Source organism: Globicephala melas, chromosome 9, assembly GCF_963455315.2.
Source record: "Globicephala melas chromosome 9, mGloMel1.2, whole genome shotgun sequence".
Lineage (NCBI taxonomy): Eukaryota > Metazoa > Chordata > Mammalia > Artiodactyla > Delphinidae > Globicephala > Globicephala melas.
In genome coordinates this window covers 13,075,963-13,102,523 of record NC_083322.1, presented here as the reverse complement: position 1 = coordinate 13,102,523, position 26,561 = coordinate 13,075,963, and the positions used below count along the sequence as shown (strand labels likewise).

At 35.5% G+C, this 26,561-nt stretch overlaps 1 protein-coding gene across 3 annotated transcripts in view; it reads right to left on the bottom strand.

The window, feature by feature from the left end:
• The window catches only part of BRAF (B-Raf proto-oncogene, serine/threonine kinase), a 161,485-nt gene that overhangs the window by 41,266 nt on the left and 93,658 nt on the right, over nt 1-26,561 (bottom strand). For 2 of the 3 annotated variants that reach the window (XM_060305225.1, XM_060305226.1), the window contains 9 exons: nt 23,088-23,236; nt 22,041-22,160; nt 19,176-19,332; nt 12,899-12,934; nt 12,533-12,569; nt 8,668-8,804; nt 7,580-7,697; nt 5,363-5,447; nt 4,166-4,342 (listed from right to left, as the gene is read on the bottom strand). In XM_060305225.1, coding sequence (XP_060161208.1) covers nt 4,166-4,342; nt 5,363-5,447; nt 7,580-7,697; nt 8,668-8,804; nt 12,533-12,569; nt 12,899-12,934; nt 19,176-19,332; nt 22,041-22,160; nt 23,088-23,236 — 1,016 coding nt within the window. The remainder of the gene's footprint in view (nt 1-4,165; nt 4,343-5,362; nt 5,448-7,579; nt 7,698-8,667; nt 8,805-12,532; nt 12,570-12,898; nt 12,935-19,175; nt 19,333-22,040; nt 22,161-23,087; nt 23,237-26,561) is intronic. The other variant, XM_030854010.2, reaches the window with a different exon arrangement.

Below are 26,561 nucleotides of genomic sequence, written 5' to 3'. Positions count from 1 at the left end.
TGATAGGTTTTTTTTTGGGGGGGGTATCTCTTCTCCTTGCATTGTGTTTGTTTATTCCTAGTTGCCTTTTCCCCCATTTGTTCTCTCTCACTGGCATCAGAGACTTCCTCTCTGATGTCTGGTAATTGAGAGATAATTTGTCTTTACTCAGATTGAGACTAAAAGGCTACGGAAACTTTGAGCATACAGATGGGCTTCTTGTTTTTGAACTCCCATGTACTCCCATCTAGGTGGAATCCCTGATATCACTACCTTTGGGTCTTTACTCTTGGCTGTTAAGATTCCTCAGACAAAACTCTTCCAATCTCTTGCCTGAAGGGGAAGGTTTGGCTGCCAGCAGTCTGGGAAGCAAATGAAAAGAGAGTACTGGGGAACTCTCTGTCCATCACTCAGTAAGCAGTAACTCACCTCCCCCCCCGCCCCGCCATTTCCCCCTAGGTCCTGGGTCCAGAGAGTTTCTCCCCTCTTCAGAGAATACATTTCCAGTGTACTGCCAGGGTAGGGATGGGGTATCTACCCAGTGGCACAGAGCAGAAGGGATTTAGAGAAACATTTCAGACAGGCCTTTTCATTTATGTACTCTTTCTCCTCCAGAGATAACCTCACAGTGCCAATTCTTGAGACTTGAGAATTCTGTGGTACAAATCAGGTTGGTTTCCATTTTTCCACAGTCAGTTAATAATTTAGTTTTTTTGGGTGTACTATGTCCATTATCACTTCTCCATCTGCTTTCTAGCTTCTAAAATGTTACCATTCTTTTCTTCCTCTTTGTTTTCTCCATCTTTATATGTTCATGCTTCAAACAAATTCTCATTATTATAGTTTTGGTGGAGTTTCAAGAGAGCAAAAACCTGTCACCTTAACCTGAAAATCACATAGCCACCTTAATAAGAGGATTTGCAATCTGCCAAAGCCTTCAGAAACTGAAGATGTGTTGGTACATTTAGCCTCAGTTGTATATATTGCCTTATAAAGAACCGAAGGGAATTGTATCTTCTTTGGTTAAATTTAAGCTGGTAATAAAAAATATAATCTGTTAGAAGGCTTACATTTTATAATTAATACTTTCTCAGCTATTAAAATATAGGATAAACTGATGGGACGATCTACATTCATAGCCGGACATACTCATCATATAGTAAGTGTTACTTAAAAATGTAAGCAAAATATTTTAGAGAAATTAATTGACTGTAAAGCTTTATACTTATCGATCCCAAACTGTAAAGTAATGGGAAAATATTGCCTCTTAACTAACTATTCCCCAGACCACAGAACGATTCCAAGTTGATAGTGTTCTTCTCTCCTGTCACTTCTTACCTTAATCGACACTGGCACTTCACTGCCTCCTTACTGTTTCTAAAACAATTTTTAATACTATTCTCTGCTGCCTCTGTGTATAGCAAAAACATTTCCCCTCTGTTATTCTTTTATTACTTCTTTGACTATTTTTCCTTTTCTTGACATTTCTCAGTTTTGATATGACAAGGATGTGACTACTTTCTCTTCTGGAAGGTAAACCTATCAATAATACGCAGTTGTGTGTAATCATGGTTTCATTTTTAAATTTTTGTCATATGTATCTATCATAGGCCAGGCCTTGTTCTACGCATTAGAGATAAAACAATGAACAAAACAAGACCCCTGCTCTGGTACAGCTTGTATTCTAGTGGGGATGACAGACAATAAACAAATATGTTATATGGAATTGGGTGTTAAAAACAAAAACAAGAATGGGGTATAGAGTGACAGAGTGGAGCAGGAAAATGTTATATAAGGTGATCAGGGAAGGCTTCCTTTAAAAGGCAACATTTGAACAGAGACAAAAGAGAGAAACTCTATGAATATCTGTGGCATGAGAACTTATCCCCAAAAGAAAATAACAAGTACAAAGGCCCTGAGGAAAGAGCATGCTTGGCCTGCTGAAGAAACAGCAAAGAGACTGGTGGGGTGGGAGCAGAACAAGCTTTGTTTCTCTCTCAATGTTTACCATTCTGGCCAAGGTTTACTCTTTGCAAGATTTTTTAATTAATTAATTAATTGGCTGCGTTGGGTCTTCATTGCTGTGCGTGCGGGCTTTCTCTAGTTGTGGCGAGCAGGGGCTACTCTTCGTTGTGGTGCACGGGCTTCTCATTGTGGTGGCTTGTCATGTTGCGGCGCGCAGGCTCTAGGTGTGCGGGCTTCAGTAGTTGCGGCACATGGGCTCTAGAGCGCAGGCTCAGTAGTTGTGGCCCATAGGCTTAGTTGTTCCACGGCATGTGGGATCCTCCCGGACCAGGGCTCAAACCTGTGTCCCCTGCATTGGCAGGCGGATTCTTAACCACTGTGCCACCAGGGAAGTCCCTCTTTGCAAGATTTTAATATAATCTTTCAGATTTGAACAGATTCAGATTCAGAGGTGGGATTGTTTTAAGTCTACTGGATAAGTGGTAATGTTATTGAATAAGGTAATAATTTGCTGCAATAAGGATTTTGGCTGAATACAGGTTTATAAACAATCTAAATTACAGATATATTGCCTAGTTTTGAGACAGAAGGGTAGGACAGTGGGAAGATTTAACAGCTAGATCTGGTTTTGAGTCTTGGTTCTATGCTTATTTGCTACAAATGATCCTGAGTCAGAGTTTTAGGCATTAGTACATGTATACTCTTTTACCTTTTTTATTCTAATTTTATAATGTAAAAGCAGTATAGTGGTTATAGTGGTTATGGGGAAAGAATAATGGTTTGGGAGTCAAAAATCCTGACTTAAACACCTTTGCTGCTGCTTATTAAATGTGGAGTCTAGACAAGTCATTTAGAAGCCTGTTTCCTTATCTGTAAACATAAAATAAAAATATCTGGGCTTCCCTGGTGGTGCAGTGGTTGAGAGTCCGCCTGCCGATGCAGGGGACACAGGTTTGTGCCCCGGTCCGGGAGGATCCCACATGCCGCGGAGAGGCTGGGCCTGTGAGCCATGGCCGCTGAGCCTGCGTGTCCGGAGCCTGTGCTCCGCAACGGGACAGGCCACAACAGTGAGAGGCCCGCGTACCGCAAAAAAAAAAAAAAAAAAAAAAAAAATCTACTTCATAACATTATAAAGATTAAATGACATAATGGCCTATGCATGTGAAAGCCATTTGTATACTATAAAATGTTAAATTAACTTAAGACACATGCATATTTTTAAACTACCTATGGAACTTTCAAACATATTTTACTTAAATTTTTTCATCTAAGTGCTTTCAAAATTTATTTAATTTTACCTTTTGATTTACCTGTTTATTTGTACTTGCATGCAAAATTTATTCTTCGTAGTCAGTTTCCTATTTTGACCCATGATAAATTTTACAGAGTAACTTTTTTTTTTTAAATAAATTTATTTATTTATTTTTGCTGTATTGGGTCTTCATTTCTGTGCAAGGGCTTTCTCTAGTTGTGGCAAGTGGGGGCCACTCTTCATGGCGGGGTGCGGGCCTCTCACTATCACGGCCTCTCTTGTTGTGGAGCACAGGCTCCAGACGCACAGGCTCAGTAGTTGTGGCTCACGGGCCCAGTTGTTCCGCGGCATGTGGGATCCTCCCAGACCAGGGCTCGAACCGGTGTCCCCTGCATTAGCAGGCAGATTCTCAACCACTGCGCCACCAGGGAAGCCCCTAGAGTAACTTTTTATCTTTTAAATTACACAGCAAAATTCAATGGATATGAACAAGTCAACTTGAAATCCTCAGAAAGGATCAAAATGCGGACTTTCATTTTATTTTACTTTTTCTTTATTTCACACAGATGATCATTTTGCAATAGAAAATATGGGTACGTGGAAAAAATTTGAAAGGATAACTAACAATCATTTTATATACTTCAATAACTGTTAATGACTTTTTAGTGGGTTTTCTTTTTGGCCTATTTTTGTCTTTTGAACCCTTATTGCTTAGCTAAATTACAGCATGCTAAACATAAATTTGTAGCCATATATTTATTATCAATATTTGATATATGTTTTGAAGACTATACTAGACAGAGGCTATTTTATTTCAAATATCATATTGCTAGCCATTAGTTAAAAGTGTCTACATGTTGCTGGACAGTAACTGAAAATGTACGTCAAAAAATAATAGCTAAAACCTTTAAAATATCCTCAATGGTCTTCAAAAGTAACTTACAAGAGATTTAATAGAATGGAACTTACTCCATGCCCTGTGCAGTCTGCCGTGCAATATCTATAAGTTTGATCATCTCGAATTTGGTCTCAATGATGTGGAGATGATGATATAGGCTGGAGCCCTCACACCACTGGGTAACAATAGCCAGTTGTGGCTTTGTTGAATAACCCATGAAGAGTAGGATATTCACATGTCGAGTTTTCCTGTAAAAGAAATGTGACAGTAAATAGTAAATGTTGATAAACTTTAGCAAATGTTAAAAAAGAGGGCCGAAGCAGTCTACTTATTAATAAGATGTTGTCAGAAAAAGGTATTTTTAAAAAAGCCAACAGAAGGATAAATTTAGATGAGACTTTAGGAACTGTCTAGTCTAACATCCTACCCTTTTCATAAACATCTTTTTTAGTATACCTCATAGATAGGCAACTAGAGATTCCTTAAATACCTTCAATTATGGGAAGTTTATCACTGAGACTGTAGCCTGTTCCCAATACTCTTTTTCTTTCTTTCTTTTTAAAATTTTTTTGGCTGTACTGCGCGGCATGTGGGATCTTAGTTCCTCAAGCAGGGATTGAACCTGTGCCCCCTGCAGTGGAAGTTTGCAGTCCTAACCACTGGACCACCAGGAAAGTCCCCTCTTTTTTTTCTTTTAAAATGGTTCTAGTATTAGTAAAATTTTAGGTTGAGAAAAAATCATTTTCCTACAACTTCCGCCACTGGATTCCCTGTTCTGCTCTCTGCAATGAAACAAGTAAGTTTATATCCTCTTGAACATAACAGCCTTCTATGGACCCAAATATTCTCAGTTCTGTTGACTATTTTCTCCCTAAGTTACAGTTCCAGAATCCTTCCCACCTAAGTTGTCCTTGCCTGGACATGTTCTAGTTTGTTAATTTTCCTCAAGTTCCAGGGCTTGATATAATCTCTAAATGTGTTCTGATAAGCTTACGATTTTGAGAGCATTGTCTCCATAAGTGGAAGTATTACTTCTCGTGATCAGAACACTGTATTTCCATTAATTCACTCTAGGATTAATATTTCTATCAGCTGTACTATGTAATATTGCATACCACTTAAAAGAATACAGTTAAAGACAAAATATACTCAGACAAACTTTGTTTTATTCATTTTAAGTAAGTCTGTAAAGCTAACAGTGGCTACCACTGGAAAACACAAGTTGATCAAGATAACTTCTCTGGAAAACGTGATTCACACAAGCTCACCTGAGTACTCCTACTTCATTTTTGAAGGCCTGTAACTGCTGAGGTGTGGGTGCTGTCACATTCAACATTTTCACTGCCACATCACCTAAAAGGTAATTGCCATTCCAAATGTCATTCCAATTTTTAAAATTTAAAAATATAAAAAAACCTAGGGTATTTTCACTAATTACTACGGCCTTAAAACTATACCATTATAAAACTGCAAATAAATTATATCTTAACTTCCTAAACTGCATTAATTTTCTAAGGATAAAAACTAAACTAACAATAATATTCCTATACTAGTATTTCAAAATACCAATCCAAAAAAAACCAGCCAATCTCATTTTTCCCCTGGAAATTTAGTTTAACCAATTAAACACCCATGATATTTTCCTAGTTATTTAACAAAACTAAATTAGACGCATTCACTAACTGAATGTTAAAACTGCAGTAGACAGGCCCAATGCAACTTGGCTGAAATAGAAAACTGCAGACTTCTTTATCAGAGTATTTAACACCTTTTCAAATCCATGGATCACTTGTTGCTTTTTACTTAGGAAAATTATTTAAAAAACACACAAAACCGCATGTGAAACAGGTACAATTCTTACACGTTGCCAAAGGGTGTATAAATTGGTACAACCACTTGAAACACTGTTGGCAGTACCTACTACGGACCCCACAATTCTTTCCTAGGTATATACCAACTAACTTGGACACGTGTTCACCAAACGACAGGTACTAAGAATACTCATAGAAGTAGCATCCATAATTGCCCCAAACTGGAAACTATTCAAATGCTCATCACACAGTAGATAGTCATGCTACAGTCACACAATGAACCCTATATAGAGAATGAATAACCTACAACTACATACAATAATATAGATGAATCTTATAAACAATATTGAGTAAAAAGGACCAGATACAAAGGAGTACATCCTGTATTATTTCTGTTTAGGTCAGGACAGTGGTTACCCTTGGGGGCAGAGGGCATAAGGAGGACTTCTAGAGTGCTGGTAATGTTTTGTTTATTGAACAGTGTGTTGACTTTGTGAAATTTTAGCTACTTGTACACTTATGTGTACTTTTTTGCATGTATATTTCAGTATAATTAAACTAACTTACTGATTTTTCCTGATTATCAAATAAAGTGCTTATAGTAAAAAAAAAAATCAAACTTAAAATTAAAAAATTAAACATTTTGAAAGCAAAAGGAATAAAATTAAAATTTCCCATAATCATGTCACTCTGAAATGACCATTGTTAACCTATTGATGTATACCCTACTAGGCTTCTATATGTATGCAGTATAAATATTTATAAATACATATGAAAAAGGCAACCTAAAAAGATATATACTAAAATACTGATGGTCATTTAAAAAATTATGTTATATATATTTATATGTAGCTTCATAATATGGGATATTATACGTGCTGCTTTTAAAATATACTACATACACTTTTCCATAAAATAGACATCTACCATACCATTTTAATTTCTATATAATCATATATGGAGGTTATCAATTTATTTATTCCTTCCTCTATTAATGAGCACTTAAGTTATTTCCATTTTTCATTAATATCAAATCTCTAATGAATATACTTGCACACACATCTGTTTGTTCCTGTTCTACAAATGGAACTGTTGGCTCTATATACATATTGCCAAACTGCCCTCCAGAAAATTCATAGCAATTTATGTTTCCACCAGCAGCATTACAATCACAACTCTAAATATAATCAATTTTAAAAAAAACCTTTGTCCATTTGATTATCTTTTCAAAGAAATATAAGTCATTTGAGAGGCAATAATGATTTCTATTTTTTGAATTTGTAATTCTTTCACAACTAGTGAGACTGAACATTTTTTGTATGTTTACTGCCCACTCTTTCCTTTGGTAAGCACTCTTTTTATATGTTTACTTGTGGTTTATAATACAAATAAAATTACCAGCAGAAAGACTTATAAAAATAAAAAATCTTGGGGACTAGCTCATCTGGAGGATCATCTTTAAAAATTATTACTGTAGTATAATGATTAAACTTCTGGCTGCTGTGAATCCAGTTTTTATTTCCCATAATTTCTGTTATAAACCTTTGGAGGACTCTTGCATCTGATCAAAATTAGCTTAATGATGCAAACAGTGAATACTCCCTTTGATATATTTTTACAAAAGTTATTATATTCTATTATTATAATTTGTGACAAGGTCACCGTATTACATACCATGCCACTTTCCCTTGTAGACTGTCCCAAATGACCCGGATCCAATTCTTTGTCCCACTGTGATCTGCCCATCAGGAATCTCCCAATCGTCACTTGAATCCCGTCTACCAAGTGTTTTCTTGATAAAAATAGTGCAAAAGTCAAGCCAAGGCAAACAAAAAAGGAAAATCTTATGCTTCACACTAAGTACATTTCCCTATTCCTGAAAGGGACATAAGTTAGGAAGAGAGCAAGAACTTTGGAAAAAACCCCACACTCTAGAGGAATAATAGAAGGATGATTCTTACAATATAGAACTTAAGTTTAAGACCTAAGTCAGTATTAGGGTGGAAACAGTTTATTAAAAAATAAAAATTATTTATTGGGTATGAGCAGAAATGTTACTATTATTAAATTTTATTATTAAAATCAATAAAATAAAGCAGCTTTTTTATCATTTGGAAGACTACTAGGAGCAAGATAAGTGCTATACATTTGTGACTAGTTCTGGCTCCAAAGGCCAAAAAGTTAACATACTATGGCTGTTGATAATCTAATTACTTTCTCCCTGTCAGTGCTAAATTTCCTCATATATCTTATCTGACCCAATCTCTCTCTTAAAAAAATTTATCAACATATACAATCACTTTGGGATGATAAAGGACCCACATATCCAACATATACTATTGCTAAAATAATTAGTTTTTAATACAGATTTAATTTACAGCAGATAGCTAATTTTTCATTAGGGAAGAATGTCCTTTGGTAGATATTTGTATTTCAGACCAACTCTTTAGAACATACATGCCTAATCATGCCTCCTAAAATACTAGCTTACTCTCTTTCCATAGTTTAGAAACTACACTATTCTTGCTCTTCCAAAACTGCCTTTTACTCAATTATATTACAGTTGAGAGCAAAAATCAGTGTTGTGTTTTGTTTTTAAGCAAAAAACTATCAGCTCTTAAATTTATTTGATTATGGGAATTCTGTGTCAAATATGGACATATATGCCACTAGATATCATATATCTAAAAGGTGACATTACATTTGGCTATGACTTCTAAGAAGACAGAACTTAGAGGAAAAAAGATATCATATACTCTCACCATTCGATTCCTGTCTTCTGAGGATGAAGATGACTTCCTTTCTCGCTGAGGTCCTGGAGATTTCTGTAATGCTTTCACATTAGTGAGTGAGCCAGGTAATGAGGCAGGGGGCGTGGCAGATAAACCTGTGGTTGATCCTGAGTTAGTGAAAGGAAAAATATATCTATTAAAGGAGGATCAAGTACATTAGCTTATTGGGGGCAGAGGGTAGAAGGAGATTTAGACTTATTTTAAAAATTCAGTATATGTTCTAATACCATTTGGAAAGGACAGGCAAAAAAGGAGCCTCATTTGGTGACTAGCTTTAAATTAAAAAACTACAATTTCTTTTAGTTTTATACTTTTAGCTTTCTGGTCAATTTAATGACCTTTAAAACATCTGATTACAGATATATACTTTGTTTATTGGTGCAGAGTCTAGGAGAAAAATAATCTTTTTAAAATAAGAGATAAACACTAAAAAATACTCCCAAGTTTTTTCTTTGATCAAAAAATAAGAAGCAAAATCAACTTAAAAGCGAATATAAAAAATAAACTTTTAATTATGTTACCTTAACAGCCTATCAATTAAAAAAAAGATAGAAATTCCCCAAATGGAAACATATTCTGATAACGGCCATAATGTTGACATTACCTGGCTCTTTCATATTAGCCACTGAAATTTTTAAAAATCCTATACTATATACTATACTATTTAAGAGTGAGAGATACTGGTCACTTTCATTGGTTCCTGGAGGCTTATTTTGCTACACAAAGATGAAATTCTACCTGCATAACAAAGTTAATGCAAACAAAGCCAAGCAGGTTTCTCAAGACTTTCTGAAAAACCTCTGCCTATAAAATGAGGCCAAGGTAAGTGCTGTGGCCTCTCAGCCAAGTTACTACAAATGGAAAAATTTTATCAGCCAAACGAGTCCAAGGGGTACACTCTTTGAAAATGGACTCAGTTGGCAGGGTTGCATACCTTTGTGATGGACATTTTTCCAAATGCTGATTGAGCAAAAATCCCAATTCATGTACAGAAAGCACCTGGTTCAGAGGGGTTCAGAGCAATGACTCCTAGTGGGGCCTGAGTATAGCTAAGTAGGACTGAGATGCTAGGTAATGTTTGCACATACAGAACAAAAAGACTTCAATTTTTTAAAAAAGTAGATAACTATTCTCTGGTTAAAAAGTCACTATCTTTCAAAGAACAAGGATCAGAATACTAATGGCAACATTTAAATGTTAAAACTGTGTAGAACTTTTCTCATTACTACACCACATATGTCATCATGTGGAATTTCCATGACCTCACATGCAATTTTCTAAAAGAAAATGGTATCTGGAATGTCTATTAATTAGAGCACAATCCATATTCTGCCTTCCACTGATAATTTTCAACATCATAAAGCCTTAACTGCTCACCCAGGCTTCACAATTCTGATCTACTCACTGCTGTATTGTATCACTTACTTTAATTACACTACTCAGTACTCTGTAACTTCCAGCCCATTCCATGGATTTTCTGAGAAAGTTGGGCTGAGAGAGCAAAAATCTGAAATGCCACCATTACATTCAGAATAAGTTAAAAGACACTAACTAGGAAAAGCCAGTAAATATAATTCATTAAAAATATTTACAGCAAGATACCCATCTAAATTTTGACTTAAATTTTTAAAAATCAGTTTAACCAGTAATTAAAGGATGGAAAAGATAAAATGGATGAGTGAAATTATACTGCTAACTTTTTCCTCACATGAGGGCATAACTGAAAGTATAAATCCTAATTTTCTGAAGTATGCTAAAATACCCCAAATATATTACAAATCTTCTTTCTTAGTGAATATAACAAGGTTATAACAAGGTTCCCTACCTTTGATATAAAATATACATGTCCTACGTTTTAAAAAAAAGGACACATTTACAGAAGAATAAAGCAAAAAGTCTAGTAAGAACTCATAATAGGGATTTCCACTTTTTTAAAAAACCAAAAAAATTGATAACCATTATTAGCAGCCATCAAGGTTATCAGCTAAATGGATTAAAGTAAAATAAATTCAACTTGAAGAAGCCCCTTCCCACATTATTTACTGTCACCCACCGAGTTTAAGAAATAATCAAGACCAAAAAGTAAGTAATATAACAAAAAACAAGATGGAAATCTCAACTCAGAATTTTCTTGCTTTTAAAAATTTATGACAGACAGCATACAGAAAGCTTGTGGTAGTATGTGTGAGAAGCACATTCAGAGCATTCCAGCCAGGCCAAGCAGAAATTTAGTACTGAAAACTCTCACACTTACAAACACACACTGTGAGGGTGAGGCACAAACAGTATCTGTTGTTTATATTTAGTTTGCTTTGGGTGAAAACAAGAAAGAAGAGCCCAACTACCTCTGAACACTGGGCCAGGCTCAAAATCAAACACTATTTCACTGGGGACAGAATGTAGGAGGGGACTGGGAGTCCGGGATTGGTATTTCCGAAGACAGCGCATCAGCTGGTTCAAAGGGGCTGTTAGAAGAAAAAGAGAGGGGCAGGCAAACACAGGAAGACAGACACACAGAAGAAATGAAAGAAGTCACGGGGAATAAATGAGTTGAAGCCTGCTTCACAAAATAATTCTGGATGTCTAAAAAATCTGCTTATTTTCATAAAATTCCAATGATTCTTTATAAAGTGATTCACAAAAAGGATAAGAAATGGCATTTGATTTTTGGTACTAAGCAGGCAATTTTTATGACTAAGTTAACTCTGTGATGCTAACATGATGGCAACATTTAAATGCTGGATGTATTGGGCAAAATTATCAAAAGCCACAGCTATTAAGACATATGAAAGTCATACTGGCAGCAACATTAATTGGTGGGTTCATGGAACAACAAACAGGGAAAAAAAAAACTTTTATAACTATGTGCTATAGTAAATACTAAGTCCAGAGTACATAATGCAGGCTTATTATTTTGGTAGGTCCACAGGTATATATAAATATTACAACAAAAGATGGTTTACTCAATGTTTATTCAACATAAAGTATCTTTGAGTCTGGGCTTAGATATTTTGAATATAAAGCAGGTCACAGTGAAGAGACCAACTCTAAACAAGATATGCAGGTATTGTAGGGCTTCCTTATTAAATAGAAGACAGCTGAAGAGGTAAGCATAAAGGCCCACCTGGAAGAAAACGTCAAGACAGTTTCAAACACCATCTCTTAGAAAAATCTTATGGGAGTAAAATCTTATTTAAAAAGTATTTTCTAAAGTAATGTTTTGCTATGCTCCCAATTTTCACTGTGTGCTAGAGTGAACATCTGATGAAAATTCTGTAAGAAATCTCAATTCAGTTTCTCATTTGCTTATTTTATTTACTGGACTAGTAAAACGGGAACTAGGCTTTTCTATTAGGGGTCCATGCTATAAAGTATATATTCCAAAGCCTTCTAGAAAGCTGAAGGGAAGTGGCTGACAATGTCTAACAAACTGGCAAGTTGTAGCAGGCAACCCCAGGGATTCTCCCCAAGAATGATGTAGGGGAGTCAAGTTTTAACTGGTTGTAAGCTCAATCTTTAAGTATTAGTGGAGATGGTAAGGAATAAAGTGGGTAAAAAAATTAAGGATCTCTCCTCGATAACAACATCTAAAAAACTGTAGATAGTACATTTAAGACTCCCTTTTATGTCCTCTCTTTTTCTCTGGCTATGAATTAGTTAAAATTTTATTAGAGATAAATGATAAATACTACAGAAAAGCAAACAATTTTTGGTTTTTCTCTGCACATTTTTCTCTGTGTCTGTGTTTCATGAAAGAAGCAAATATAAAGGAGACAAGCAGCAAAGCAATTGCATTTTTCCCTGATTTTTTTTTTTAATTGAAATCACCACTTACCTCCATCACTACGAAACCCTTGGTCTCTAATCAAGTCCTACAAATAAATAGTAATGTATATTTAATCAAAGAATATGGTAAGAAAGTAATAAAATTTTATTTTCCATTAAGCATTCACAGAAAGGTTAATTCAAAATAATACCTGCCTTATAAATTACTTCACAAAACAGAAAGAATATGGAATTAGCTAGTGAACATGATAAAATAAAAAATTTGAAGCACTCGCCAACCTAACCCTAGATTGAAGGGATTATTAGTCCTGATGAAATGTTGAAATCCATTTCAGGCCATTCAAAACCAATGGCTGCATTAATTCTTAAAAAAAAATTCTACTGGCACATATTAAGAGCCATAAAATGTTCATACCCTTTGATCCTGTAATTCCACTTCTGGGAATTTTTCCTAAGGAAATAATTCAGAAGAAAAAAATGATATGCACAAAGATGTTTAGTGCAACATTATCCATTATACTAAAAAACCAGAAATTATTTCCCTATTTTAGGCATATTGACATATTGGTTAACTATAGTGTATCAATTTAGTAAGTATTATGTAGCTACTAAAACAATTATGAACCTTGACTCATAAAACATGTTTACAATAAAAAAGAATACAAAATTAAATGTACACTGATACAATTATAAAAATATAAATGTGTAAGGACACACCAGAAGGGGAAAAAAAATTTGTCTTTATTATTAAAATACAGCTTTTTACAACAGACAACGTGGGGCAGGGCAGTGGGGGAAGAGCCTACTGGCAATACAGTGCAATTTGGACCCTGACAGACAGAACTTAATCTACCCAGTATAACTTAAATATGAGGTCTCTAAATAAGTCTCTTTGCAAATAGGCAGCTTTTCGTTTATAGGCTAAAACAAAGAGCACATTCTTTACAGATGTATTTCTGTCATGTTCAATGTATTATATAAAGCATTTAACATTTTCTACAGAATAATCAACAAATACTCATATCTCCAAATAAGATGCTAATGTTAGGGGTTGTGTGACTATCAATAAATATAAAAAATCATGGTGGTCTCACTAACTTTGTGTTCTTGAGAGCTTATAATCTAAGTGTAAGAAAGATATACACACATAAAAATTATGTGATATAAGAATAAGGGCTTAAGAAAACAATAAAAAAGGTGCCAAAGTTGCTTAGTTAATTGCCAAATAAATAGCATGGGTGAAAAGATTCTTCATGCTACGTAAGTTCAAAGGATAAATAAATAACTATAGAACTTGGCCATTGGTGAAGCATTTGAAGAAGATGATCTAAGTGTTGGGGTTTGAGGGGCAGACAGGAAAGCAGAAAAGAAAAGTAGAGGAGGACTTCCCTGGTGGTCCAGTGGTTAGGACTCTGCGCTTTCACTGCCGTAGCCCGGGTTCAATCCCTGGTCGGGGAACTAAGATCCTGCAAGCTGAGAGGCGTGGCAAAAAAAAAAAAAAAGTCTTCTAGACAACCTACTGCTAATAACCACCATAAACTTATATTTTCCAATCTCAAATATGTTCTTAAAGCTCCTTGACAATCTTTATCTATGTGACCTAGGTTAAATAGGATCTTCTAGTGTTCCAATACTGGCTATTTCAAACTTTTTGCCAATCTCCTATGGGGTTCCTTTCTTACTTATATCTCTTCCCTTTCTTAGCATGACAGAGAAAACAGAAGCTATCAAAGAACATTCTGTTCTGCCTCTATATCTACAAACATTTGTTAATAATATTAGCTATAATTTTTGAATTCTTATTTTGTGCCAAGAACAATAAGCATTTTCAAATCACTACAAGGGGTAGACACTATAGGCCTCAAGGTTAAGTCATCTGCCCATGGTCATATTGCCTGTAAAGAGCTGCGGAGCTAGTTATGTTCATCTTTAATTCCTCATAGCCTCTGAGGAACATCACTTCCAAGTTCAAGAAATTTTACTACCTCAGTTATTCTTTCTTGTTATATTTAACCTCTCTCTTCACTTGCTTCTTCCCCTGAAGATACAAATATGCTCAAGTCTCTGCTTCAATCTACGGCCCTTTCAGCATTCCTTTATAGCCAAGCTTCTCAAAATTGGCACTTAATCCCACATCTTTACCTGGTTTTCCTATCCTCCAATAGTCCTCTAAAACAGCTCTCAATGAAGTAAAAATGACATTGTAATTGCCCAATTCAATAGTCATTTCCAGTCCTTATCTCATTTGAGTCTCAATGGCAACTGACATCAACTACTTAAGCATTCTTGAAGTCCCCTTTTCTCCCTTTAGCTTCTGCAACACTACTTTCTCTTACTTATTTGAAGCTAAAGTTAGGAAGAGAAGCCTAAAATGGAGACAGAGAATGACAGTCTCTGTCTGTATCTCAAATGTTAATGTTTACTGGGGTTGCATGTCTACCCTCTTTTCAGTTTACATATAGTCTTTGAGTAATATCACTTACATCCATGACTTTAACTGACAAAAATAGGCTAATTATTTCTAAATCTGTATCTCTACTCAAGGTCCTTATTTCAACCGCTACTGCACTTCTAAACAAGGAAAGTTCCACAGACATCTTAAAGTCAAGATGTCCAAAATAAAAGTTAACGTTTTCATTTCTACAATCCCTGTTCTTCTTCCTTTGGCATTTCCTATCTTAATGGATAGAATAAATACTACCTATCCACCTAAGCCAGACAACTCTAGGCATCACCTTTTTTTTAAAATTACCATTTATTTATTTTTGGCTGCGTTGAGTCTTCTTTGCTGTGCGCAGGCTTTCTCTAGTTGCGGTGAGAGGGGGCTACTCTTTGTTGCAGTGCACGGGGTTCTCACTGCGGTGGCTTCTCTTGTTGCAGAGCACGGGCGCTAGGTGCGTGGGCTTCAGAAGTTGTGGCACGCAGGCTCAGTAGTTCTGACTCATGGGCTCTAGAGCATAGGCTCTGCAGTTGTGGTGCACAGGCTTAGCTGCTCCGCGGCATGCAGGATCTTCCCAGACCAGGGATCGAACCCGTGTCCCCTGCATTGGCAGGCGGATTCTTAACCACTGTGCCACCAGGGAAGTCCCTAGGCATTATCTTTTATTACCTCTCATCTCTTTCACTTCTCTCCTCTACTACTATATAGAACAGTGATTGAGATAAGAATGAAAGGCCAGGTTTTACCCCATTTCAATCATTTATCACCTGTGTGATCTGGGGTAAGTTTCTTGATATCTCTAAATCTAATTTTCTTAACAGTAAAATAAGGAAAATACTACTACTTACCTCACAAGTGTTTGTGAGGAAAGAATAAAAAAATTTATGTAAAGTATCTAGCACATAGTAAGCATTAACAGTAGCCATTTACAGTATCCAATCCTAACAACTGTGCCTATCAAATCTCTCACTAATTCAAAAGAACTTTCTAAAGTAAAGAGCTGATCACTTTCTTTCCCACTCAGTTTATTGGACCCCCTATTACCAACTACTATAGTGACCTCAGAATAATAACATAATGTCTTTCAGTGTGGACTCTACCTACTTAGTTTCATCTTCTACCATTACCCACCCTTTTCCTGAACCCTAAACTCCTACAATACCAACTATTCATTACAACCCACATAAAGGTACTTCTATATTTCTGCACATACCATTTCCTTAACAAATGCCCTTCCTTCTTAAAACCCCCACCAAGTGCACTGAATAAACTCCAACTCCTTCCTATTCATCTTCTACAGTCTGGCTTAAATGTTGTCCTTTCTCTGCTAAACATTACTAGATTTAACCAGGTAGGGTTTATCATCCCCTTCTATAAACTATCACTGTATATTTTGTGTTTATTTATTTATATGGCTGATTCATCCATTTCCATTAGACTGTGACCTCCTTGAGGGCAAAAACTGTGCTAATTCATCTTAATTCCCTATTCTGACACAGTGCCTATACCAGAGTAAATATTAAATCTGGTTTACTGGAATAATAAATGACAAATAATGACTGAAATTGAATGAAATGACTGAAACTGAATGAAATGCTAAAAGGTTTATATTTTTCAATGGGAAGTAAATGAAAGTTTTGGAACAAAGGAACAGATGATGATAGAGGTCTTATAAAAAATTATTCTGATAATAGCAATAAAAATGGAAATGGGCAGAGAGAAATCAATGGCAAGAAATCTATTTAGGAGATTAATGTAATAAGTAGTTCAAGTGAAGAAATATGGGCCCAAATGGTGGTAGTAATAACAAATTTGAGACGTATATCAAAAGGAAAGGTGATACCTTATGACTATTTGCTTATAGGGGAAGATGAAAAAGCAAGATATAAAGATGACACTCCAAATGTTCAAGCCTAAGACAACAGGAGAAACTTAGTAACACTAAGACATAAAGAGAAATAGTCTAAAAGAACGTCAGTTTTGAAAGTAAATACAAAGGTAACAACTTTGAACATACTGACAATAGATCTAACATAAAAATAAGATTTGATTTCTTATTTCACACAATCTCCTTATTTCCATATTTCCCTCTCCTATTTTTTTTTTCCTTTATATTCAGGTCTAGCCAGATAGAAGAAGACCTTATTAGTTGAGAAAAACTGATATTAAGAAAAGGCTACTTTAAATGAACCCAATAAAAATAGAGAAAAAATTTCATAGTAAAATATAGGAAGAAAGTCTGACTTGGGAATGTATCTTGAAAAATGAAATTAAGATTTATAAAAAGTTTATTTTCTTTTACATTCAACAAAACTTTAAGTTATAATTTCAACAGTATGCTAATCCTTAGAATACAGAAAAAATCAAGTTTTCATTGGTAATAACATCAAACTTACGACAGCACAAATTGAAATTCTTAATTTCATATTCATCTTTTACATCACAATCATAATCATTTTTATAAAAATCTTAAAGGACTTCATCAATTCCCTCAAAGCCCTCCATCAATCCTATGATATTTAAATCATTTTCACTTGAAAAGCCTATTCTCTTGTCATCCTTATAGACTTTCTCTCTTTTACTGTTAACTGGACTAATTTAATTCTGCTGTACCCTTATTTCTCAATGACTTTATAAGATGTGAGTAGTTCTACCAAGTGACTTTCACTGTCTTCATAAAATCCTTAAAATCTTTTTTTTGTTGTCATATTCACAATCAATGTGCTTTATGTTTTCACTGAAATGTTGGATAGTGATGGAAAAGGGCTGGAATGCAAGCTGGTATTAAATGGGGAGGGATATGTGAGTGGAGACTAATATTAAGGGAGTCTGTTAATTAGTGATTATTTTCCTGTTAGGATAATTTTTCCTTCTTTACTCAACCTTATGAGCACTCACATAAGGAATGCCGGTATAATGAGAACCACCCCTGTCCTCTAACATACACATGACCCCTCAGTAACTTCAGTATCCTGCTTACATGGGGAAACAGTTTCAAATTCCTTTTTAAATATAATTACTTTCCAAGGCAAACAAATTTGGTGGCTTTTTTGTTTTCTTGCTTATTACACACAGAGACTGAGGATAACCCACATTTTTTATCCTAAAGTACAAATTCTGGGAGAAGTGATCCCAACCCCACCACAGCTCAGATAGCAAGGGCTCTTTATTATCTTCAGTAACTCAGTTACTGAGATGATGTATTGATAGCTGAATGAACCAGTCCTTTTGGATTGATCCTGCGTATCTCATCTTTTTTCTCATCTCTTCCTTCTATTTTGTCTATAGCAGGGACTGGCAAAATACAATTGGCTGGCCACCTGCTTTACTCAAGTTTTACTGGAATAAAGCCTCACCTATTTGTTTAAGATGTATTATGGCCGTTTTCACACTACAGTGGCAGAGTTCAACAGCTATCATTAGAGATCACATGACACACAAGCCTAAAATATTTACTATGTGACCCTTTAAGTGTTTGTTGATCCCTGGTCTATATTATGGGAAACAGACCTCTGCTTTGTCTTCTAACTCTTTTACTAATACAAATATTTTTTGATGACCTCTTATGTTAGGTGCCAACTAACACCTAATAGTTCCTATGTTAGAAAACTATATTAGGAATGGTTTCTGCTGTCCAGGAGTTAAGGTCAAATTGAAGAAGTGACACTAATGTACATAATTAACTTATAGTGTGTAAGATAAACCGGGAAAGTAAAAAAATTCAAGAGTGACCAGCCCCAGAAGGAGACTAAAATAATTGATTTGTGTAGAGATGCAATCCAATGGTATACTCAAGAAAGTAAAGAAGGTAAAAGGTAGCTTTGCATGAGAAGTACATAAAGTAATGATTAATCCTTAAGGGTTATTTAACTCAAAGTTAAACTTTTAGATATTCAGGTAAAGATTTCAAATTGATCTAAATAGGAAATATGCAAGTGTACTCTTATTTTTTCTTTACCCCAAAATGGTCAAGTGGATTACCTGTTAAATAAATGAAGATAAGACTTTTACAGAGATGGTGTCATAAGGAAAAAAATAAGAATAACTCTATAATTTGGTGCCAGTTAAATATTTTATGCCATCAGAGAAGCTGAAAGGCTTTCCTGATTTGTAGTTCATGAAAAGTCTATCACTTATAATAACTGTGATAAATGAAAGATGGCACTTATTTCTGATCTATATTATAAATGTAGCAGAAAAAATAAAGAAACACACTTGAATTTTCTAACTTCGAGCACTGCTGGATACTTACATCAATATTGACAGGTTCTATGGTGTTTATATGCACATTTGGAGCTGATGAGGACCGGTCTCGTTGTCCAAACTGATTTCGATGATCTTCATCTGGTCGGAAAGGCTGTGGAATTGGAATGGATTTTGAAGGAGACGGACTGGTGAGAATTGGGGGCCTGGAAAAATCAAGTGATTGGAAGATAAGATTCAGAGCAACTTTATAGAGATAATAACATAGAAAAATGGATGATATACAGATTTTCTTCTTTTCGTATTCTCAAATAAAATCTTTACAATAAAGCATTAAAAATCCAGCAGTAATGGCTTTTAAAACTGTTAGTTTAAAAAACTAATATGTGCTTGCAACCACTGACAAAGCTGCTTTGCTCAAGCAGACACTCCAGGGAGTATCAATGATAAGAACACTGATTCTTATCCAGAAAACTCCAGAGAAATCTACAAATGGCTAAAAATTACCTGTTGTTAATCAGCTGAAGCAACGCTTGTCCTTTAAAGTTATACAAAAATGCTCTAGGTAGGCAGTGACTGAATAATGTCTGCCAATTTTTCTACCTTTGCCATTTCTTGATAGTTGAAGTTACTAAAATGAACTTTTTATGGGAAGTATCAATATTAGGAAATTATAAATCTTTTAAAAACATACATGTGTTTTTCATGACCTAAAAGATATACCTATTGCTTTATACAAGAGTTGAATTAAAATCCTGAACAATAATAGCAAAAGATCATTTCCAAATTCAAAAGATGATTCTCAGAGTGTCAATCTCTCATATTTTGAAATGTTTACCATGACCAATAATCGATACAAGACACACAGGAAAATAATATATTAAGCATTAAAGTAAATATTTGTAAAAACTGCTTTTTGATGAAACCATCAAAACAGGTGACAGAGTGACCTATTTTGGTACTGTGGATAAATAACAAAGTCTATGATCTCTCACTGCTCCCAAAATGAACCTGGCACTCACGGAGCACATTAAAGTTTTGAGAATAGATTGTAAGCACCTGTGAGAAGTCTGTGCCCCTCAGAAGGAGTATCCTAGGGAGCTAAGAAATGAGTGTCACTTGACTGACGAGGTGTCACTGTCTTAGTGAGCTCCACCAGGACCAATGAATGACTCAGTGCTAACAGCCTCTCTTCAGAGATTGGTTATTGTTGCACCCCATCTTATGCAAACTCTGTAACTAATCAGCATTATCTAGTGGTTAACAAGACAGCCAGAAAGACAATGTTGAGGGAATAAAAAGACATTTTTAAGACGGGAGAGGGTTTAGAGAGGAATGAGAAGAAAATACAGTAGAAAAGGACTAGATAAAGGTTGAAACAGCCAAAGAAGCCAAATAGTGACAAAAAACTTCTAAATAAAATATGTTAATAGAATCTGAACAAGAATCTGTGCTTCTTTGAAGCACACTTTTAAGGGTAGGGAAAGAAATTTTGACTTTATGTAAATGAATCCACTTAGAAGGGAAATAAAAATAATAAAATATTATGTACTTTAAAAAACTGCTATAGGGGCTTCCCTGGTGACGCAGTGGTTGACAGTCTGCCTGCCGATGCAGGGGACACGGGTTCATGCCCCGGTCTGGGAAGATCCACATGCCGCGGAGCAGCTGGGCCCATAAGCCATGGCTGCTGAGCCTGCGCGTCCGGAGCCTGTGCTCCGCAACGGGAGAGGCCACAACAGTGAGAGGCCCGCATACCACAAAAATAAATAAAAAACTGCTATAAACCAACGAGAATTATAGGTAAGGCTGATGGAACTGGCCTCTAAGAAAATTAGCATGTTCTACTGGTCCTTTTTATTCTGATAATTGAGAAATTTTTAGTTTGTGACAAAGCTGTCTTTATTTTTGCTTTAGACAGCCAATAAAAGCCACTGGCAAGGGATATGGGGAGCAGGTAAAAAGAACGTAGAAGTCACAATATTAGCTTTTAAAAAGTTTTGGAAAGTGCACTCACTTTTTAAACACTACTTACAGGTGATTTAAAGTCTCAAAGCAGTAACATACTTTAAGTTAGAACTTAAAAGTGGAAAAAGCCTGAATTTACTACAACTGAATAGGGTAGTCTAATTAACACAACTGATCTGGTGTAGTGACAGCAAGTCATTCTTGAAACCTACTGAATTAAAACTATGACAGCAACATGTAGTACACAATAAGTCAGAAATATGTATGCAAAGGACACTCGTCTTTAAGTAAGAAAAACAAAAACCTGGATTAAATCTAATGTATTTTATTAGCAAATCTAAAGAAAATGGGTATACTAGAAGATGAAGATATGCTGCTTGTACCTCCCTTCTCCCCTTGCCCCTGTGCCCCCACCATCACCATGCTCCTATGCTCATTCAGATTCTAGAATTCTTTACAGAATTCTAGAATTCTTTACTTTCTTGATTAAATGTTGACTACCCTCTCTCACTATTCTCTCTTCTCCTGTAAACATGAGGATATATATCACACAGTTTAAAATAATATATCATAAATTGTAGGTTATAATTATATACTATTTTAAAATTGTCGGCCATTATCTCATATATTAATGTTACTTTTCTAAATGGAAATCATATACTTCTATATCTGATATTAAAAATAAAGCAATGAGCACAAGGCAGGGACTCTAAATTATCTGTTGCTTGATTTTTTTCAAGGATGGTCCTAAAACAGTCTACATCAGCTTTAACCCTGTGTATCTGTACCAAATGTATGTAAATTAGCTGACTGGTGTGATAAATTACCTGAAAAAAAAAACCCTTAATTTAACAATCCAAATGTTGGAAAGGTTTATAATTAGCCAAAAGTTCCAAAGAAATCAGCTCAAACAGCATGTCACTGAACAGCAGGAATCAAATCATACCCAATAGAATCGGAGGGGGGTGCAGAAGGGGATGATCCAGACGTAAGGGTAGTCTCTGCTAAGGAGGCCTCCTCCTGTGGTATTGGGTGGTGTTCAAAGAACTTGGAGACAAACAGCAAACTGTGAGGCAAAAAGAAAAACAAAACAAAAACAAACCTAACTTGTGCAAAACCCAGAAGCTTCATATACCAGAATATCTTAAAGAATTAACAAAAATGTCTGAGATCAAATTCCATTTTCAGGAAGGACTGTTAAATTCAATTAGTTGTATTTTTGTCTAAAGGCTTACTGTAAAAAAATTATATTGTACTTTTCAAAGGCAAGCTCAGAATCTAAAACTAATTGCTCTATACAGCAAATTTCTACATAGTAGAGGAGAAAAATCATGCTTTATGGTTAAGGAATTAGAAAATGTATCTACTGCTAAAAATTAGGTTATATCATTATGATATACTTTAAAGTACAGAGTTGAATTCCCTCTACTCAAGTAATCAAAAAAAGTAATAAGATTTTACTAGCAGCAGTAACAACACAAAAAAAGATTAAAATAGACTCAATCTATTGAGAGAGGGAGTAGGGGGAAGAGAGGGACTAGGGGGAAGAGAGGGAGGAAGAGAAGGGGGGAGGGAGAGAGACAGAGAGAGAGAGAGACAGACAGACAGGCACACTAACTTTGAGAGAGAGAGAGCACTTAATTTACAAAATTGCTGACAGAACCAGATTCCCCAATCTGCAGTCTAAAAATATAATGGTTTATTTAATTGAAACACCCAAAAACCATCTAAAAGTGATTTCTATGGGCAAGGGATCTTTATAATTAAAAGAGAATATAAAACATAAATGAAATGTACAGCAAACCAGAATTATAATTTGAGAGAGAAGTATTGGCTATACTACATATTACTCTCTAGGCACACTTCAAAAAGTTCCCTGTAACAACTATTCTGTACAGAAAACTTTCACAGACTCTAAGACATACTAGTTTCACATTAAGAAAAGTTAAATGTAAAGTGGAAGACAGAAAAGAAAAATTTTTTGATTACTTACTCAAGTTGGTCATAATTAACACACATCAGTGGAACCTCTGTACTACAACGCTGGTGAAATTTATAACCACACGTTTGACAGCGGAACCCCTGGAAAAGCAGCTTTCGACAGAAGTCACAAAATGCTAAGGTGAAAAAAGTTTTCCGTACCTGCAAAGTAAAACATCGTAGAGGATTTCAAAAACTAGTAAGAATCTTTTTAGAAATCAACTTATTTACTCTTTTTTTTTTCTTGCGGTACGCGGGCCTCTCACTGCTGTGGCCTCTCCCGCTGCGGAGCACAGGCTCCGGACGCGCAGGCTCAGCGGCCATGGCTCACGGGCCCAGCCGCCCCGTGGCATGTAGGATCTTCCCGGACCGGGCCACGAACCCGTGTCCCCTGCATCGGCAGGCAGACTCTCAACCACTGCGCCACCAGGGAAGCCCAACTTATTTACTCTTGATTAAAATAACAAATCTTTAATATGCTTACATCATGAGAACTGACTTAAACACTAAGATACTAAAATGAAAACCAGTGGATTCAAGATAACAGATGGACTACATGTATTTTTCTCCCACCCACTAACCAATTAAACTCGTAAGTCAAGAAGATGGAAAATAAATAAAAGACTAACTAATATTAAGCTTTACTACATAAAAGTAAAAGCAGAGATGACAGGAGCAGGAAGAAACAGAGGTGAAAGACAGAATAAGGGTACACTTAAATAACTCTACAAAGAAAGGAGTTAACAGATGCTTACTGGTGTTGACAGAACAACAAACAATGGCATACTTAAAGTTACAAAGGTATGGAACAGAGGAATCAAAAAACCCACAAAAAACAAAAATGCTTCAGAGGAGGAGCGAAAAGAGAAGGAAGGTTGTAATGTTACAAATAATCTAATTCCCTATGGAACTAGCCATAAGTAAATGTCTAAAACTGATAAAATAAGAAATTGTAGCTTAAAGTTATTATTTAGTAATATGAAAATAATCACGAGAAGAGCTTGAAACAGAAACCATTGAAAGTTAAGAATGATTTCCTCTCAGATAGCCTCATCCACTAGAGGGCAGACAGCAGAAGTAAGAAGAACTACAATCCTGCAGCCTGTGGAACAAAAACCACATTCACAGAAAGACAGACAAGATGAAAAGGCAGAGGGCTATGCACCAGATGAAGGAACAAGATAAGACCCCAGAAAAACAACTAAATGAAGTGGACATAGGCAACCTTCCAGAAAAAGAATTCAGAATGATAGTGAAGATGACCCAGGACCTCAGAAAAAGAATGGAGGTAAAGATTGAGAAGATGTAAAAAATGTTTAACAAAGACGTAGAAGAATTAAAGAACAAACAAACAGAGACGAACAATACAATAACTGAAATGGAAAATACACTAGCAGGAATCAATAGCAGAATAACTGAGGCAGAAGAACGTATAAGTAACCTGGAATACAGAATGGTGGAATTCACTGTTGCAGAACAGAATAAAGAAAAAAGAATGAAAAGAAATGAAGACAGCCTAAGAGACCTCCGGGACAACATTAAACGCAACAACATTCACATTCTAGAGGTCCCAGAAGGAGAAGAGAGAGAGAAAGGACCAGAGAAAATATTTGAAGAGATTATAGTCGAAAACTTCCCTAACATGGGAAAGGAAATAACCACCCAAGTCCATGAAGCACAGCAAGTCCCATACAGGATAAACCCAAGGAGAAACACGCCAAGACACATAGTAATCAAATTGGCAAAAATTAAAGACAAAGAAAAATTATTGAAAGCAGCAAGGGAAAAAAGACAAATAACATACAAGGGAACTCCCACAAGGTTAACAGCTGATTTCTCAGCAGCAACTCTACAAGTCAGAAGGGAGCAGCATGATATACTTAAAATGATGAAAGGGAAGAATCTACAACCAAGATTACTGTACATGGCAAGAATCTCATTCAGATTCGATGGAGAAATCAAAAGCTTTACAGACAAGCAAAAGCTAAGAGAATTCAGCACCACCAAACCGGTTCTACAACAAATGCTAAAGGAACTTCTCTAAGTGGGAAACACAAGAGAAGACAAGGACCTACAAAAACAAACCCAAAACAATTAAGAAAATGGTAATAGGAGCATACATATCGATAAAGACCTGAAACGTGAATGGATTAAATGCTCCAACCAAAAGACACAGGCTTACTGAATGGATACAAAAACAAGACCCATATATGTGCTGTCTACAGGAGACCCACTTCAGAACTAGGAACACATTCAGACTGAAAGTGAGGGGATGGAAAAAGATATTCCACGCAAATGGAAATCAAAAGAAAGCTGGAGTAGCAATACTCACATCAGATAAAATAGACTTTAAAATAAAGAATGTTACAATAAACAAGGAAGGACACTAAATAATGATCAATGGATCAATGCAAGAAGATATAACAATTATAAATATATATGCACCCAACATAAGGGCACCTCAATACATAAGGCAACTGCTAACAGCTATAAAAGAGGAAATCGACAGTAACACAGTAATAGTGGGGGACTTTAACACCTCACTTACACCAATGGACAGATCATCCAAAATGACAACTAATAAGGGAACAGAAGCTTTAAATGACACAACAGACCAGATGGATTTAATTAATATTTATAGGACACTCCATCGAAAAACAGCAGATTACACTTTCTTCTCAAGTGAGCAAAGAACATTCTAAAGGGTAGACCACATCTTGGGTCACAAATCAAGCCTCAGTAAATTTAAGAAAATTGAAATCATATCAAGCACCTTTTCTGACCATAACACTATGAGATTAGAAATGAATTACAGGGAAAAAAAAGTAAAAAACACAAACACATGGAGGCTAAACTATACGTTACTAAATAACCAAGAGATCACTGAAGAAATCCAAGAGGAAATCCAAAAATACCTAGAGACAAATGACAATGAAAACACGACAATCCAAAACCTATGGGATGCAGCAAAAGCAGTTCTAAGAGGGAAGTTTACAGTTATACAAGTCTACCTCAAGAAACAAGAAAAATCTCAAATAAACAATCTAACCTTACACCTAAAGGAACTAGAGAAAGAAGAACAAACAAAACCCAAAGTTAGCAGAAGGAAAGAAATCATAAAGGTCAGAGCAGAAATAGATGAAACAGAAACAAAGAAAACAATAGCAAAGATCAATAAAACTAAAAGCTGGTTCTTTGAGAAGATAAACAAAACTGATAAACCATTAGCCAGACTCTTCAAGAAAAAGAGGGAGAGGACTCAAATCAATAAAATTAGAAATGAAAAAGAAGTTACAGCAGACACCGCAGAAATACCAAGCATCCTAAGAGACTACTACAAGCAACGCTATGCCATTAAAATGGACGACCTGGAAGAAATGGACAAATTCTTAGAAAGGTATAACCTTCCAACCTTCCAAGACTGAACCAGGAAGAAATAGAAAATATGAACAGACCAATCACAAGTAATGAAATTGAAACTGTGATT